Source organism: Malaclemys terrapin, chromosome 1, assembly GCF_027887155.1.
Source record: "Malaclemys terrapin pileata isolate rMalTer1 chromosome 1, rMalTer1.hap1, whole genome shotgun sequence".
Classification (NCBI taxonomy): domain Eukaryota; kingdom Metazoa; phylum Chordata; order Testudines; family Emydidae; genus Malaclemys; species Malaclemys terrapin.
This window is the reverse complement of record NC_071505.1, coordinates 309,835,987-309,851,778: the sequence shown is the minus strand read 5'-3', so window position 1 is coordinate 309,851,778 and position 15,792 is coordinate 309,835,987. Positions and strand designations below refer to the sequence as shown.

The 15,792-nt window shown below is 47.0% G+C and overlaps 1 protein-coding gene across 2 annotated transcripts in view; it reads left to right on the top strand.

Moving 5' to 3' along the window:
- Positions 1-10,464: 10,464 nt before the first annotated feature.
- The window catches only part of NUP58 (nucleoporin 58), a 56,248-nt gene continuing 50,920 nt past the window's right edge, over positions 10,465-15,792 (top strand). The window contains exons 1-4 of one of the 2 annotated variants that reach the window (XM_054015414.1): positions 10,465-10,705; positions 12,353-12,451; positions 13,563-13,702; positions 15,704-15,739. In XM_054015414.1, coding sequence (XP_053871389.1) covers positions 10,593-10,705; positions 12,353-12,451; positions 13,563-13,702; positions 15,704-15,739 — 388 coding nt within the window. In that variant the 5' untranslated portion in view covers positions 10,465-10,592. The remainder of the gene's footprint in view (positions 10,706-12,352; positions 12,452-13,562; positions 13,703-15,703; positions 15,740-15,792) is intronic. The other variant, XM_054015415.1, reaches the window with a different exon arrangement.

Sequence of the window (15,792 nt, the reverse complement as noted above, 5' to 3'; positions counted from 1 at the left end):
AGCCGCCGTCACCTGGAGACATTTCCGGGAAACGGGGGGAGTCGGCGAGGGAGCGGCCCAGAACTGCCTGGGAAGAATCCGCGCAGCGCCCCCTGCCGCCTGGGGGACTCATCGGGCTCTTACAGGGCCCCCGGCTTCGGGTGGGAGGCTGGATGTGGTGGGTGCTGAACTCGCCCCTGCGTTAAAGGCAGCAGCTCTGTGAGCCAGCCCCCAGTCCTGCCCAGCAGCATCTCGGTCACCATGGTGGGAACCACACAAAACTGTCACTCCTCCTTTGCCCAGCTAACACTAATGGAGAGATTAGCCCCTGTGCAGGGCAAGGCCTAGCAGGTACCAGTTAACCCCACTTCAGACTGGGGATTCTCCCCAAAACCTCAAATAAACCTGAACCCCTCCTCCCCCATGTTATCCACCCTAGATAAAATAACCCAGCCCTCAGGGGCTGACACCTTGGAGACAAGAGCCTTAGCCACCCCAACCCTAGGGTTACCCTACGTCCTCTTTTTCCAGGACATGTCCGGCTTTTCGGCACTCAAACCCCCATCCGGGGGGAATTGCCAAAAAGCCGAACATGTCCGGGAAAATGCCGGCCGGGCACTTCCCCTCCCGCGGCAGCTCTGCTCCTCCCCTGACTCTTCGGCTCTGTTTAAGAGCCGAGCTGTCCGAGCGCTATGGGCTTCAGGCAGCCCCCTTGCCTCCGGACCCCAGCCGCCGGCCGGGCACTTCCCCTCCCGGGCTCCGGCAGCGCAGGGTCCGGAGGCATGGGGGCTGCCTGAAGCCGGTAGCGCTGGGGCAGCTCAGCTCTTAAACAGAGCCGAAGAGTCAGGGGAGGAGCAGAGCCTCCGGCCGCGGCGGCTCTGCTCCTCCCCGACTCTTCGGCTCTGTTTAAGATCCGAGCACTACGGGCTTTGAGCAGCCCCCATGCCTCCGGACCCTGCGCCGCCGGAGCCCGGAAGAGGAAGTGCCCGGCTGGGGGCACAGGGTCCGGAGGCAAGGGGGCTGCCCGAAGCACAAGCGCTACCGGCTTCACGGTTTGCCGGGCAGCCTCCAGACCCTGCGCCCCCAGCTGGGCCTTCCCCTCCTGGGCTCCAGCTGCGCTGGGGAAGCACCGGCCGGGGGCGCAGGGTCTGGGGGCTGCCCGGCAAACCGTGAAGCCGGTAGCGCTCAGGCAGCCCTTTCCGCGTGGCTGGGAGTGGGAGGGAGGAGGGGGCGGAGTTAGGGTGGGGAAGGGGCGGAGTTGGGGCAGGGCTGGGGTGGGGAAATGGGCGGGGCCAGGGCCCGTGGAGGGTCCTCTTTTCTTATTTGTTAGATATGGTAACCCTACCCAACCCACCTTCTCCTTTAAGAGATGCCCCTGACCCACTTCTCCCTGTTTTGGCGCTTTACATGCCATATCACATAGCAAGTCAATATACAGATCACTTTATTTTATGTTGCTGAACATCACAACATAACTGTTTATTTGTTCATGGGAGGCATCTGGCGCATGAGACACATCTTGAAAATCTAAAGAAAGAATTAAGGCCCCAGTCCTACAACAAGCTCTGTGTGGATGCAGGGATCTATCCAGGTGGATCTCAGGGTAGGATCATGGCCCACATTCCCAATCCACCAGCCTACCTCTTCCCAAACAACTGAGGAAAGTGGGGAGCTTTGCAGTGTACAGGTCCAGGCTGTGGTGACTCGGGGAGCAAATTCCAAAGCTGATAATAATGATTATAATAATGCAGATCATGAAAGGCTGTAATACATAGATAGATAGATAGATAATATCATTTGGTCCACAAATAAAGCATGGTGTGTTGCTTCTTAAAAATAAGTTTTGGCCTTCATCTTCTATATACAGTTGTCCTTCACTCCCATGAAACACAGGTAAGACAACTCCCACCTGTTCACGCTCTCTGTATGTGTGTATATATATCTCCTCAATATATGTTTCACTCTATATGCATCCGAAGAAGTGGGTTGTAGCCCAAGAAAGCTTATGCTCTAATAAATTTGTTAGTCTCTAAGGTGCCACAAGTACTCCTGTTCTTTTTGAGGATACAGACTAACACGTCTGCTACCCTGAAACAGGTGACAGCCCTACCTTTAAATCTCCTCTTTGTGTCACACGATTAGTGTTATAGTCACTGATCTATTAAATTCACAAGTTTTAATGTTAAATTTCTCAGCCACAGACTCTAGTGTCGAAGGTCCCCTGGCGCATCCTCTGACCACCTGTTACCACGAGGCTTCTATGAAACATAAAGCTGTCCTCCACTGACAGAACCTCCCTGAGGAAGTCAACAGTGGAAACACTACCTCTCCCCTCCCCAATGAATCAGCCCATCTGGCACAGCAAGTCAGTACCTTCCTGCTTCCAAGAGTGAGTGAATTTGGACCAAAGTTTCTAAAGATTTTTGAGAATGAAAAGTGCAATAAAATTATTATTTTATTAGTTATTTAAACATAGTTATGCACACAGATATGACACAGGATTTCACAGCTGCAGACTGAAGCAAATACTACAGATGGATTTTAAACTAAGATTAGATCATTTTAAGTCCATCAATAACATTTGAAGCTCAGTAAGCGCAGGCATGTAATAAATGTTATCAAAACTCAGAAAGCATGTTTTCATACAGACCACTCCACCGGGATCTTGTGTGTGTGTGTGTGGGGGGGGGGGGTGTCATGAATCACCAACTTCCTGTAAGTCTCCTTCCTGTGTGATGCCTTTCCACCAAAAGGCCTTATGACTTCATATTTACTTGTAAAAGAAAGTTTAAAATAAAAAAATAACTATTCCGGAACCAAATAATACTCAAAATACCTGTTTGTATACTTCCCAATGGATTTTCAGGGGGCCACCTGAACAAGCACAATGTATGACCCTGCAAAAATCTAGATTTCTGAGTCAGGGGCTGGCAAAAGAGGCTGGGGTCTATAAGCAAAGAAGCTATTTCCTGTTTTTGGTTCCTCCTGTATTCAGAGAAGAAAGACTTTATACATTCCTTAAAAAGAACAGTACTTGTGGCACCTTAGAGACTAACAAATTTATTAGAGCATAAGCTTTCGTGGACTACAGCCCACTTCTTCAGTTGGTAAGACAACTCCCACCTGTTTATGCTCTCTGTATGTGTGTATATATATCTCCTCAATATTTATTCCACTCTATATGCATCCGAAGAAGTGGGCTGTAGTCCACGAAAGCTTATGCTCTAATAAATCTGTTAGTCTCTAAGGTGCCACAAGTACTCCTGTTCTTTTTGCGGATACAGACTAACACGGCTGCTACTCTGAAACCTGTCTTTATACATTCCTTGTAATTCATCAAGATTGTTTCAAAGAAAATACCTGACTCTATCATTAATTTCTACTCCCAACTGGAACAACCTCAGGTCCTAAAATTTTGACTAGCTGCTAAGATCGAAAAGGGGCAACACTATGTATACACGAAGTATATACTATACCCACATATATACAAACAATATATAAATATATATCCTTGATGCTCTGGAAGATGTGAGGGGAATAGCTACCAATGGGCTTCCCCAAAGATCTTCTTAAGCCAAAAGAGATGTATGGGCCATCAACAGCCTCCTTCTGAAGATCCCACTATCCCTGGAAAAGGATGTTGAACCTGCCAGTGACATCCCTCTTACAGATATTTTGTGCATAGAAAGGGAAGAGGGACACTGGACAAAAGGGACAGAACCATCTCTGATGATCCCAGTGCTTTGGAGGAAAGGCTGATCCACTGCTCTGCATTCTATAAAGATCCAGGTGTCCCCAAGGGGAAGTGAGCTGCCAGAAACCTCCTCCAAAGTTACTGCTTCAGGAGGGATCAGGCCACCAACTGTTGTCCACTGAAGAGCCTGCTGCTCTATTGGGGGGGTCAGAACACCAGGAACATCGCGAAGATGTACTTGTTTAGGGGTCTTCACCAGTTCACTAGCGGTCATCCAGCTACTGAACACAGCAGCTACCTAAGCTCTTTCCACACTATGTCTGAAACCATAATATCATCAAAGAACATAGGACACAGGACTGAAAGGGCCTCCTGGGTCATCAAGTCCAGTCCCCTGCTATTACAGGCAACCCCAACATAATCCCATTCACAAAAATTATCAAGCTACATTTTAAAACTAGTTAGGTTGTTTGCCCTCTCTCCCCTCCTCCTCACTCCAATTGGAATGCTGTCACAGAACATCACTCCTCTAGATGGTTAGAAACCTTCTAATTTCTGGCCTAAATTTATTCACGGCCAGTTTATATTTATTTGTCCTTGTGTTGACATTGTCCTTTAGGTTAATTAGCTCTTCTCCCACTCCCTGGTCCCTTCCTTCCCTCCTTTTCCTATTTAGGAACATCTTTTCCTATTTTATTACTATAATGACCACTCCCAACATGTTATGACTAGGTTTGTCTGGTTTTGTACTGTCTGATCTTGCAACTTCGATGAGTTGTAAAACTGCATAATTGCATAATTCTATTGGAGACCCTGTGAAGCGTGCTGTGTTCAGAAACATAAACAAACATACATTCCCACTCAGCCTTCATTTTGCTAGGCTAAACAAACCAAGCTCTTTTAGTTTTCTATTGTTTCTATTAGTTATTCCATTTCCATGATCATCCTACCATCCCTTCTGTGCAGCTTTCTAGATTGAATTCATCTTTATTGAACATGGGTGATCAGAATTGTACACAGTATTCCAGATGAAGTTGTTGGAATTATTAATATTTATGCAAAGTATTACCACAACCCTAATTTAACCATAAATTCCTTTATTAAATCTGAAGACCAAATGGTGTTTATACAATTGCTCTGAACAAGCCTAAATAATAAGCAATTTACTATACCCAATGCAGTAACAAAACATTTATCAACAATTGATCAAGAATCAGATACTTACAAATGAGCTAACCCCAGGGGTGTTTAAATCAGGGGTGGGCAAACATTTTGGCCCGAGGGCCACATTGGGTTTCCGAAATTGTATGGAGGACCAGTTAGGGGAGGCTGTGCCTCCCCAAACAGCCAGGCATGGCCCGGCCCCCGCCCCCTATTTGACTACCCCTGCTTCTCGCCCCCTGATGGCCCCCCCGGAACTCCTGCCCCATCCAACCCACCCGTTGCCTGTCCCCTGACAGCCTCCCCAGAACCCCTGCCCCAGCCATGCCCCCCTGCTCCCTGACCACCCCCAGACCCCTGTCCCCCACTGCCCCATCCAACCCCCCCCCCTCCTTTCTGACTGTCCCCCCGGGACCCCTGCCCCCATTCAACTGCCCTGTTCCCCACCTTCTGACTGCCCTGACCCCTATCCACACTCCGAACTCCCCTGCCCTCTATCCAACCCCCCCTGCGCCCTGCCCCCTATCCAACCTCCCCTGCTCCCTTCCCCTTTACCACACTGCCTGGAGCACTGATGGCTGGCGGCGCTACAGCCGCACCACCCAGAGCACCAGGACAGGCAGCCGTGCCGCCCAGCTGGAGCCAGCCACGCCACCGCACAGCACAGAGCACCAGGTCAGGCCGCGCGCAGCTCTGCAGCCTGGAGCATTGCGCCGGCAGTGCAGTGAGCTGAGGCTGTGGGGGAGGGGGAACAGCAGGGGCGGGGCCGGGGACTAGCCTCCCAGGCCAGGGGCTGGGCAGGACAGTCCTGCGAGCTGGATGTGGCCCACGGGCCATAGTTTGCCCACCTCTGATTTAGATCCACGTTGGTCAGCTCCAACATGGTCAGGCAGGTATTAGCAAGGAACCCTTTCAGAGTTTACTTTTTATATCCTTCAACAAACAAGTGATGTCATTGCCAAGTACTGACTTCACCTAAAAACCAATTGGAGACAGATCACCCTTATTTCCAGTTTTAATCCCGATAAGATTTACAACCTCCTTCCTTCCCTAGGCCTTTCCTCCCCACCTTCTTGCTAACCAGCAATTTTTCCATTGCACTTTGATTCACATAAGTGTTAACACCGGTGTGTGGGATGGGAAGGGTCATGTTGGCTCATTTTAGGACAGATTCTCGTTATTTAAAACCATCTGCAGTCATCCCTATCAGTCAGAGTCCTTCTTTTTAGAAACTTCCCCTTATCTCATTAGTTATTCTTTGAAACAGACATCCTCCCTACTTCATTCCTTCTGGCCTTATAATTAATTATTTTCAAGGCCTTTCCTTCTAATTGCTAGTCAGGGCCTTTCTTTACAACACATATTTATTTCCTTTACCAAACTTAAACTAACTCTAATTCTTAATTTTATATTTATCCTAGAGAGGTCTTACCAGTGCCTTGTACAATGGCATTTAATACTTCCCTATTTTTATTGGAAATACCCTGCCTGTTACATCCTCAGATCTTTGAGGAAATCCACTAGAATCTTCCCCCACACTTAATAGTTCTCTTTTCTGCACAACCCATTATCATCCACCAAATTAGCCAGTTCCTAACCCACCTTACAATTCTTGTGCTAATCCCCATTGTAACAAATAATTTTTCATGTGGCACCATATCAAATGCAGTTGATTAGATCAACTGCATTTTCCATGTCTAAAAAAATCAGTAACTTATCACAGAAAGATATCAGGTTAGTCTGACACAATCTACCTTCAGTAAACCCAAGTTTCTATTTATTCTATTTACCTCCATGTTTTTATTCTTTCTTTCAAAATTTGTTCAATGTCTTACATTGAGGTCAGACTGATGCGTCAGTAGTTGCCTGGATCAATCTTACCCTTTTAAAATATAGGTACAATGTTTGCTATTCTCCAGTTATACAGTACCATCCCTGATTTGACAGATTTATTAAAAATCAACAGAGGGTCCTGTGGCACTTTTAAGACTAACAGAAGTATTGGGAGCATAAGCTTTCGTGGGTAAGAACCTCACTTCTTCAGATGCAAGTAATGGAAATCTCCAGAGGCAGGTATAAATCAGTATGGAGTTAACAAGGTTAGTTCAATCAGGGAGGGTGAGGTGCTCTGCTAGCAGTTGAGGTGTGAACACCAAGGGAGGAGAAACTGCTTCTGTAGTTGGATAGCCAGTCACAGTCTTTGTTTAATCCAGATCTGATGGTGTCAAATTTGCAAATGAACTGGAGGTCAGCAGTTTCTCGTTGGAGTCTGGTCCTGAAGTTTTTTTGCTGTAAGATGGCTACCTTTACATCTGCTATTGTGTGGCCAGGGAGGTTGAAGTGTTCTCCTACAGGTTTTTGTATATTGCCATTCCTGATATTAAAAATCATTACTGCTGGACTTGCAGTTTCATGTGCCAGCTCTTTCCATATTCTGGGATGGAGACTGTCCAGCTCCCCTGACTTGAACACGGTAAGTTTTGCTTCTGTGCAGTTTTCCTGACCAGTGTGCACTGGGATTTTCCCTCTGAGGACCATCTTTATGAAATTATACTGCAGACTATTTGGGGCGCCTATGTTGGTGGTCTATAGAATACAGTAGTTCTAAAAAAAAAAAAATCTGTCCACACTGGTCATGAAAACTGTTCTAGATTACAGTCATGTCTGTCAAAGTCTGGGGATTGCTAGCAGAGTCAATCATAGTGCAGCTAGAACTTTAACATGAAGCTTCCCTGATGTTTGGATTTTGTGCTGATGTACTGCTTACTGACTGGTAAGTACAAATGCAACATTTGTGACATCATGATCCAGTTGGCAAGTCAAGATGTGAATTTCAAACAATGGAAATGCTCAGAGGCATCATCATGTTGCTGTCCTCTAGACCAAACTAGGAAAAAAGGAGTAAAGGTTAAAAAGCTGAAGGGACAGCACAGAACCTTTAAAAAATAGTTGACCTGGTCAAAATCCAGGCAGATAAAAACTGCAACTGCACTACTTGTGGGGGAGACTGGGTCACAGTCACTGCCATGTCAAGAAAGAAGGATCTCTTTTGTCTGGGGCTATGTTGTAAGGGTGTCCCTCAGACTGATTCCACAAGTAGGTAAGAAACATTACTTCAAACTCCATTGTCATCAAGAACCTAACAGGCAATGGCATTTTGCCTTCTTGTGTCATTGACCAGTCTTGTTCAGGCCTCTTCAATTAGCTGCCCTAATGGTGGGTCACTACAGGCCAGGAAGAAAACTCTGTTGAGCTTAGATGTTGGACAACATCTGTGTAAAAGAGGAGTCTATCTTCTTTGTCCATGGGTAGTCTTTTGGATTTCACAGGCTGTGGGGATACAGGCAGGGCCCCTGAAAGCTGTTGTCACAGGAACCATAAAAAGGCTATCCCTCAAGCGTCCAGGTGTAAATATAAGCACAGGCCAACCAAAACACAACCATCCAGTGCAACTACCTAGTACACTCTGCTTTGCAATAAAGACTTTGCAGCAGACAGGGAATCTTCAGTTGCTTGTTTGAGGCATGTTTAAGCCCCCTTTCCACAGGTATGCAGTAACGTTCTAGCCAAGATTCTGGCCTCTGCATTATATGAATATAGAATCTCAGCCCTAACATTGTATTAATATATTTTTTTGCACTGAATATCCTTTTTTTTTTTTTTAAAGGGCACATGGTTGTTGATTACACAGTACTTTTTTCAATGTTTAATTGTCGCAATACTTTGTATTATGGACCTATAGATATACATGATCATAAACTAAGATAGGTACATATGTTTATTTGGAACTCCATGTCTGTGAATTATAGAAAAAAGGATACCATCGTGGAAGTACGCATCTCTGTGTTTACAAGATTGGAATGATTGTTGAGGCTGCAATCTAATGCAGATTTCACTCCCACTGTAACTTAAAGTAATAAATAACTTCTTTAACATTTCAAAGTTTGATGTAAGGTGAATTTTCATATGTAGACTTTTTCATGGACTGCAAGATTATGAATAATTTTATATACTTTCCACCAAGTGGTTTAGACCAAGACCCCAATCCTGCAAACACTTATGCATGTGCAAAAAGAACAGGAGTACTTATGGCACCTTAGAGACTAACAAATTTATTTGAGCATAAGCTTTCATGGGCTACAGCCCACTTCTTCGAATGCATAGAATGGAACATATATTGAGGAGATATATATACACATACAGAGAGCATGAAAAGGTGGGAGTTGTCTTACCAACTCTGAGAGGCCAATTAAGTAAGAGAAAAAAACTTTTGAAGTGATAATCAAGCTAGCCCAGTACAGACAGTTTGATAAGAAGTGTGAGAATACTTACGTGGGGAGATAGATTCAATGTTTGTAATGGCTCAGCCATTCCCAGTCTCTATTCAAGCCTAAACTGATTGTATCTAGTTTGCATATCAATTCACTCAATGACAGACCTGCAGGTGGCAATTTTGCAACAGAAAAGCTTCAAAAACAGATTCCAATGAGAAACGGCTGAGCTTGAATTGATATGCAAACTAGATACAATCAACTCAGGATTGAATAGAGACTGGGAATGGCTGAGCCATTACAAACATTGAATCTATCTCCCCTTGTAAGTATTCTCACGCTTCTTATCAAACTGTCTGTACTGGGCTATCGTGATTATCACTTCAAAAGTTTTTTTCTCTTACTTAATTGGCCTCTCAGAGTTGGTAAGACAACTCCCACCTTTTCATGCTCTCTGTATGTGTATATATATCTCCTCAATATATGTTCCATTCTATGCATCCGAAGAAGTGGGCTGTAGCCCATGAAAGCTTATGCTCAAATAAATTTGTTAGTCTCTAAGGTGCCACAAGTACTCCTTTTTGCAGATACAGACTAACAGGGCTGCTAGTCTGAAACCTGTCATTATGCATGTGTGTAATTTTAAACTCGTGACTAGTCCAATTGATTTCAATAGAACTACTCATATGCTTAAAGTTGAGCAATTGTGGAAGACAGGGACTTGTCACCTCAGTCTGTGTTAGGGTGACTAGATGTCCAGATTTTATAGGGAGAGTGCCGATTTTGGGGTCTTTTTCTTATATAGGCTCCTATTACCCCCCCATCCCCGTCCTGATTTTTCACATTTGCTCTCTGGCCACCCTAGTCTGTGTCCCAGGACAGCATGGCAACACTGCTGTTATCAGTGATATTAAGATGTCAGAAATGGGACAAAAGAAACCAAGGTGACAGTTATATGCTGGGTGGGACATCGTCGCAGCAGTGCCCTGATTTTGGCATCGTGCTTGTCAGAAGCCATGGGGCAAATTAGGAGACGGGGGTGATATCGCACCGGGATGCTGCAAAATCTACGGGACGGGGGCGCAGCGATCCCCCGGCCTGTTACCTCAGCGCAGGATCCCGCTGGAATTTCACGCCCGGCCACGTGCCGGGGGCGCGGGGCGCGCTCGGGCCTGGTTGCTGCTGCTGCCCCGGCCCTAGGCGCCCCGCGCGGTGACCCGGGGAGCAGAGCCCCGGCCGCCCGGAGCGAAGGGCTCAGCTGGCTGCCTGCCGGCGTTACTGTCCCTTTAAGTAAAGTCCGCGCGCAGCCGGCTCCCCCACTATCCCTGGGTGCATTGCGGCGGGGGGGAGGGGATAGTGTCGCTGCGCTGCTGCGTGTGGGGCCGGGGAGTTCCTCGCCGCGCCTGCTGCCCCGGTTTGAAGTTGGCGCCCGGGAGCGATGCGGCGCTGAGGCGAGGGAGGCCGAGGAGACACAGGCCGCCGCCGCCATGTCTGCGGGATTCTCCTTCGGGGCCGGCACGCTGGGCTCCGCGGCCGCCGCCGCTGCTGGGGCGGGAGGCGGCGGCGGGGGAGGCTTCTCCTTCGGAGCCGTCCAGCCGAGGTAACCGCGGCCCGCCCGCCTGCTCCGGCCCGGGATGGGCCCTTCCCGCGTGGGGCGGCGAGCGCCCGATCGGGCCCTGCCCGCTGCGGCCCCACGTCTCTGAGCCTGGCCCCGCTTCCCCGCAGGCGGAGCTGGGCCCCGGGAGCGTCTCCCCGTCAGCGTCCGGGCCCGGCCCTCATCTGCGCTTCATGTGCCTCCCCTCCCGGCCGCCAGCGCCGCGCTGCTCCGCTCCGTGTGTCCCCGTCCCTGGGTGGGAGTCGTGGGTGACTCGGGGGCCTGGTGGGGTTTCTCCGCCCGCTTCTTCTGCAGCGGCGGCAGAGCGCTCCGGGGGAGACAGGCCCGTAGCGCGGGGCTTTGGGGGTTGATGAAACGCCCCTTTCTGCCCAGGCGCCCTCAGGCGCCGCTTGCGCAGGAGCAACTAACGGGCTTCATCGAAAGTGGCGTCCGCAAATGCAAGTGTGGGGTTGCATTTGGGGGCCGGGGGCGACGTCCCGTCCAGCCGTATGCTCCAAAGGGAAAAGTGGGAATCAGTAACCAAGTATTTGTATTCTGGAAATCCCCTTTCCGCTCTACTGTGTACCCTGCTACCGCAACAAACAAGTCCGCCCCCCAAAGGCCTAGGCTTGGCATTTAAAATCCCAGATCTGAATTCTGTGTTCATCCAGAGTGAAAATAAAAAATGCACGTTTCTAAGGAGAGTTGACTTATTGTCCCATAGGTCTCCACATGCAGTAGAAATGAGGGGCTTAATATGGAAAGGTGTAAACAATTTTGTTTACGAACTGGTGCAGCTCCAACCCCTTGCAGGTTAGAGTATATTACGGCTTATATTGCTGGGAATGCAGGTGGAGCTGGACTGAAATCTGCTTACAAACCATCCTAGTGTAGTTAAAGATTCAGTGAGAACATGGCAGTCAAATTTCATTTGACTGTATCTGCGCTTGTACACTTTTCCACAGTGTGTGGCGGCCTTCCCTCTTGCTAAGGATTACTGTGTATAGCCCATTGGAGAACCCAACAATGCTACTTCCTTACAGTTTCTTTGATGTCTCACACAATTTAAGCATATTAATGTCCTAACTAGCATGTAACATATTATATACTATTAATGATGTACTGAAATACCCTCTGCTTATTGGTGCTTTTGACATTTACTGCAGCTTATTGTTTTACATTAAGGATTTTTTTGCTCCTCACAATACACTTTCTAAAATGTAAATACCAAAAAACCTATATTATTTTGTAATGCTTATTAGGGCCTGATTTATAAACTGAGTTTTGACGACTCAGTGAATATGCCCACAAGTGGTGATGGACAGTAAGTTGTCAGGAAAAAAATATGAAGGAATTAGGGGCACAATTTGTTTCTGAATTGGACTTGCAAAAATTAGGGTTACCATTCGTCTGGATTCTGCCGGACATGTCCGGCTTTTTTGAGTTAAAAATAGCGTCCGGGGGGAATTTGTCAATGTCCGGCTTTCCCCCCATGCAGAGCGTGCAGGGCTTACAGGGCAGCCGGCCGGATCGTGCCACTCGCACGGGGCTCCGGCAGCCAGAGCCCTTCCTCCACTTCCCCCTCCTCTCCCCTGCAACTTGACACCACTTCCCCTCCTCTCTCTCCCTCCCCCTCCCTCCCTGCATTCACAGATCTCGGGCCAGGCCGGCTGTTCGCCTCGGGCCTCCGGCAGTCTGGAGCTCCGACCCTGCTCCCCTCCCCCGCTTCCGAGCGCGCTGCTCTGCAGCACAGTAAGGGGGCCGGGGGTCAGAGAAGCGGCAGGGAGGTTCTGGGGGGGTAGTCAAGAGACAGGGAGCAGGGGGAGGGTTGGATGGGTCAGGAGTTCGGGGGGGGCTGTCTGGGGGTTGGGGGTGTAAGGTTTTGGGCAGTCAGGGTACAGGTGGGGGGGGTCTCAGGAGGGGGCAGTTAGGGGACAAGGAACAGGGAGGCTTAGGTAGGGGGTGGGGTTCTGGAGGGCAGTTAGGAGCAGGGGTCCCAGGAGGGGGCAGTCAGGGGATAAGGAGCGGGGGGGGGGGTGGATAAGGTTTTGGGCAGTCAGGGTACAGGTAGGAGGTAGGGTCCTGGGGGGCAGTTAGGGAGAGGGGTCTTAAGAAGGGGCAGTTAGGGGATAAGGAACAGGGAGGCTTAGGTAGGGGGTGGGGTTCTGGAGGGCAGTTAGGAGGAGGGGGCAGTCAGGGGACAGGGAGCAGCGGGGTTTAGATGGGTCAGGAGTTCGGGGGGGGCTGTCAGGGGGTGGGGATGTGGATAAGGGTTGGGGCAGTCAGCGGACAGGTAGGGGGTAGGGTCCTAGGGGGCCAGTTAGGATGTGGGGAAGGTCTCAGGAGGGGGCAGTCAGGGGACAAGAGGCAGGGAGGCTTAGGGAGGGGGTGGAGTCCTGGGGGGCAGTTAGGGGCAGGGGTCCCAGGAGGGGGCAGTCAGGGGACAAGGAGTGAGGGGGAGGGTTGGGGGTTCTGAAGGGGCAGGAAGTGGGAGGGAGTGGAAGGGGCAGGGGCGGGGCTCCTCCCGTCCTCTTTTTTGATTGTTGAAATATGGTAACCCTACAAAAATGGAGGCTTAATTTGGAAGTGAGGATTTTAGAGTTTAAGAATCCGTGAGTGATCAACTGCAAGTAAATTCACCTTTGTGATGGCTTGGTTATTGGCAGTAAAGTTTGATAGCTATATCTTGACAAGCCAATTACTTTGGAACTTACTTTTAAAGAGGGCGTAGCATTTTAATGTCTGAGACCTGTTCGCTGTGCTTGGGGAAGAAACGGGGGTGAAATAATTGCAAATATGGACGTATGAAATGGGTTAGTTTGCAAAATAATTGATGCTAATAGTCAGTATTGTCTTGTAATAGCTCAACTGGAGGGCTTAATTTTGGAACCTTGGGTGCCTCGACTGCTGCAGCAACTACATCAGCTCCATCAGTGGGCTTTGGAAGTGGACTCTTTGGTTCAAAATCTACCACTGGGCTTGCTCTAGGAGGTACTAATACAGGTAGGAAATGCATGTGAATTTATTCCTTTAATGTAGCAGAAATTTGGGCTTTTGCATAATCTGTGTGTTTCATGAATTAGTAAATGAACAAACACAAAAAGGAAGACTAATGCACCACAAAGTGTGCTGAAATGTTTTTAACTATAGCTATATGCATTGTTAGTAAATCTGTTATCTTTTTTAAAAATAAGATCTTAATAATGCATTACAGCATTACTATTACAGAAAACCTTGATAACTGAACCTTTAATAGATGAATGTACTTGCCATCTGAAATTTTTATCTAGTCCTGTGTATGAATTTTGTATAGGAGTTGGAATTTTATACTATGAAACACTGATTTTTACAGAGGCTTTGGCCATTCCAACAAGACTTCCCTAAAATGTGGATCTGTCTGTATATTTCCTGGAAATTGGGAGAGGCCACCAAAATTTTGTGTGGATTATAGCTTGCAGTTGAATACAATATGGGGGTTCAGTGCAGTGTGGGTTTAAGGTTGTACTGTACTTTGTCTTTAAGGATATTCTGAAAATCATTGCTAAGATGCCATAAACACATTCATTTTCTATGTTGTCATTTACAATGCTATAGTTCTTATTGCTAATATGAAGCGCTTATAATAATTTGGCCAAAACTTCCTTTCTAAGTTTGGGCAGTTGTGTACTCTCTCAGGCTAAGAGAGACCTTTTCTTCAGTCTTGTACAAACTGTTCTGTGGGTTATTTAACAGGGGTACAGAAGAAAACTTGTACCATTTTAAAATCGGCCATCACACATGCACAATAGCTAGTATTAGTGAATTGTGTACATGCACAATAGCTAATATTAGTGAATTTTGTTGGTTTTTGAGAATGCTGTTTCTTTTATACACTCTAATGTGATTGTCTAAAGTTACCTCTTACAGGGAATATTTGTAACATTGTTACATCATTGGATATTATAAATAAATTGCCTGGGGAGATTGTAGAATCTCTGTCATTGGAGATTTTTAAGAGCAGGTTAGACAAACACCTCTCAGGAATGGTGTAGATGATACTTAGTCCTGCCAGGAGTGCAGGGGACTGGACTAGATGACCTCTTGAGGTCCCTTCCAGTTCTTTGATTCTATGATATGGGTTGCATTATCCCCTTAGCTTGCCTCTCTGTTTGAGTGATCCATTAGAATCATAGACTATCAGGGTTGGCAGGGACCTCAGGAGGTCATCTAGTCCAACCCCCTGCTCAAAGCAGGACCAATCCCCAGACAGATTTTTGCCCCAGATTCCTAAATGGCCCCCTCAAGGCTTGAACTCACAACCCTGGGTTTAGCAGGCCAATGCTCAAACCACTGAGCTATCCCTCCACCTTTTCCCCATTAGTTATTGTCCTCTAATTGCATTAGAAGTAAGTTTCTTAGAAGCTGAAATTGCATAACTGTAATGAGTGATCAATTATGATTTTAAATTTATATGGGGAAGAAACTAATCTGAGACCCAGTATTCTGCGTAGACCATGGACTCTATAATCCTTTCCACTATAATGCAAAGCCACGCTGTTGTGCATGTTGGCATTCCTGACAGCATGTAAATCTGGAGTTCAACCCATTTAAAAACTCTGGTGTTTTTAGTGGCTTTAATTTCATTTAAATTGTAGTGTACTGCTTAACTGGCATTTTAATTGCATAGTCACTATTTACCAATGGCTCTTCAACACAAATGAGTTCTGTACGTTGTTGACAAGTTAATTGTGCTTTCCCAGGAGGGTTTGTACTGTGAATACTTATTTGAAACCTATTCTTATTTTGTGTTTAAGATTCTAAACCAGATTAAATCTTTTATGTCCAAAAATACTTTATAAAACTTATTCCAGTTTATCTTGTGTCATTGTGGAGACTGCAACACAATATAATTGAGTATTTTACTGGTACTAATAAACCATAAACAACTACTAAATTGTGTGTATGAAGCTTGGTAAAATATGATATAAAGTTGATTATGGATTTTTATTTTATTTTTCTTGGCAGGAACAGCTACAACTATTGCTACAGGATTAACACTGGGTAAGAGCCACATATTTAGAAGCTATTAGTATTTGGAGACAAACAAATATGCT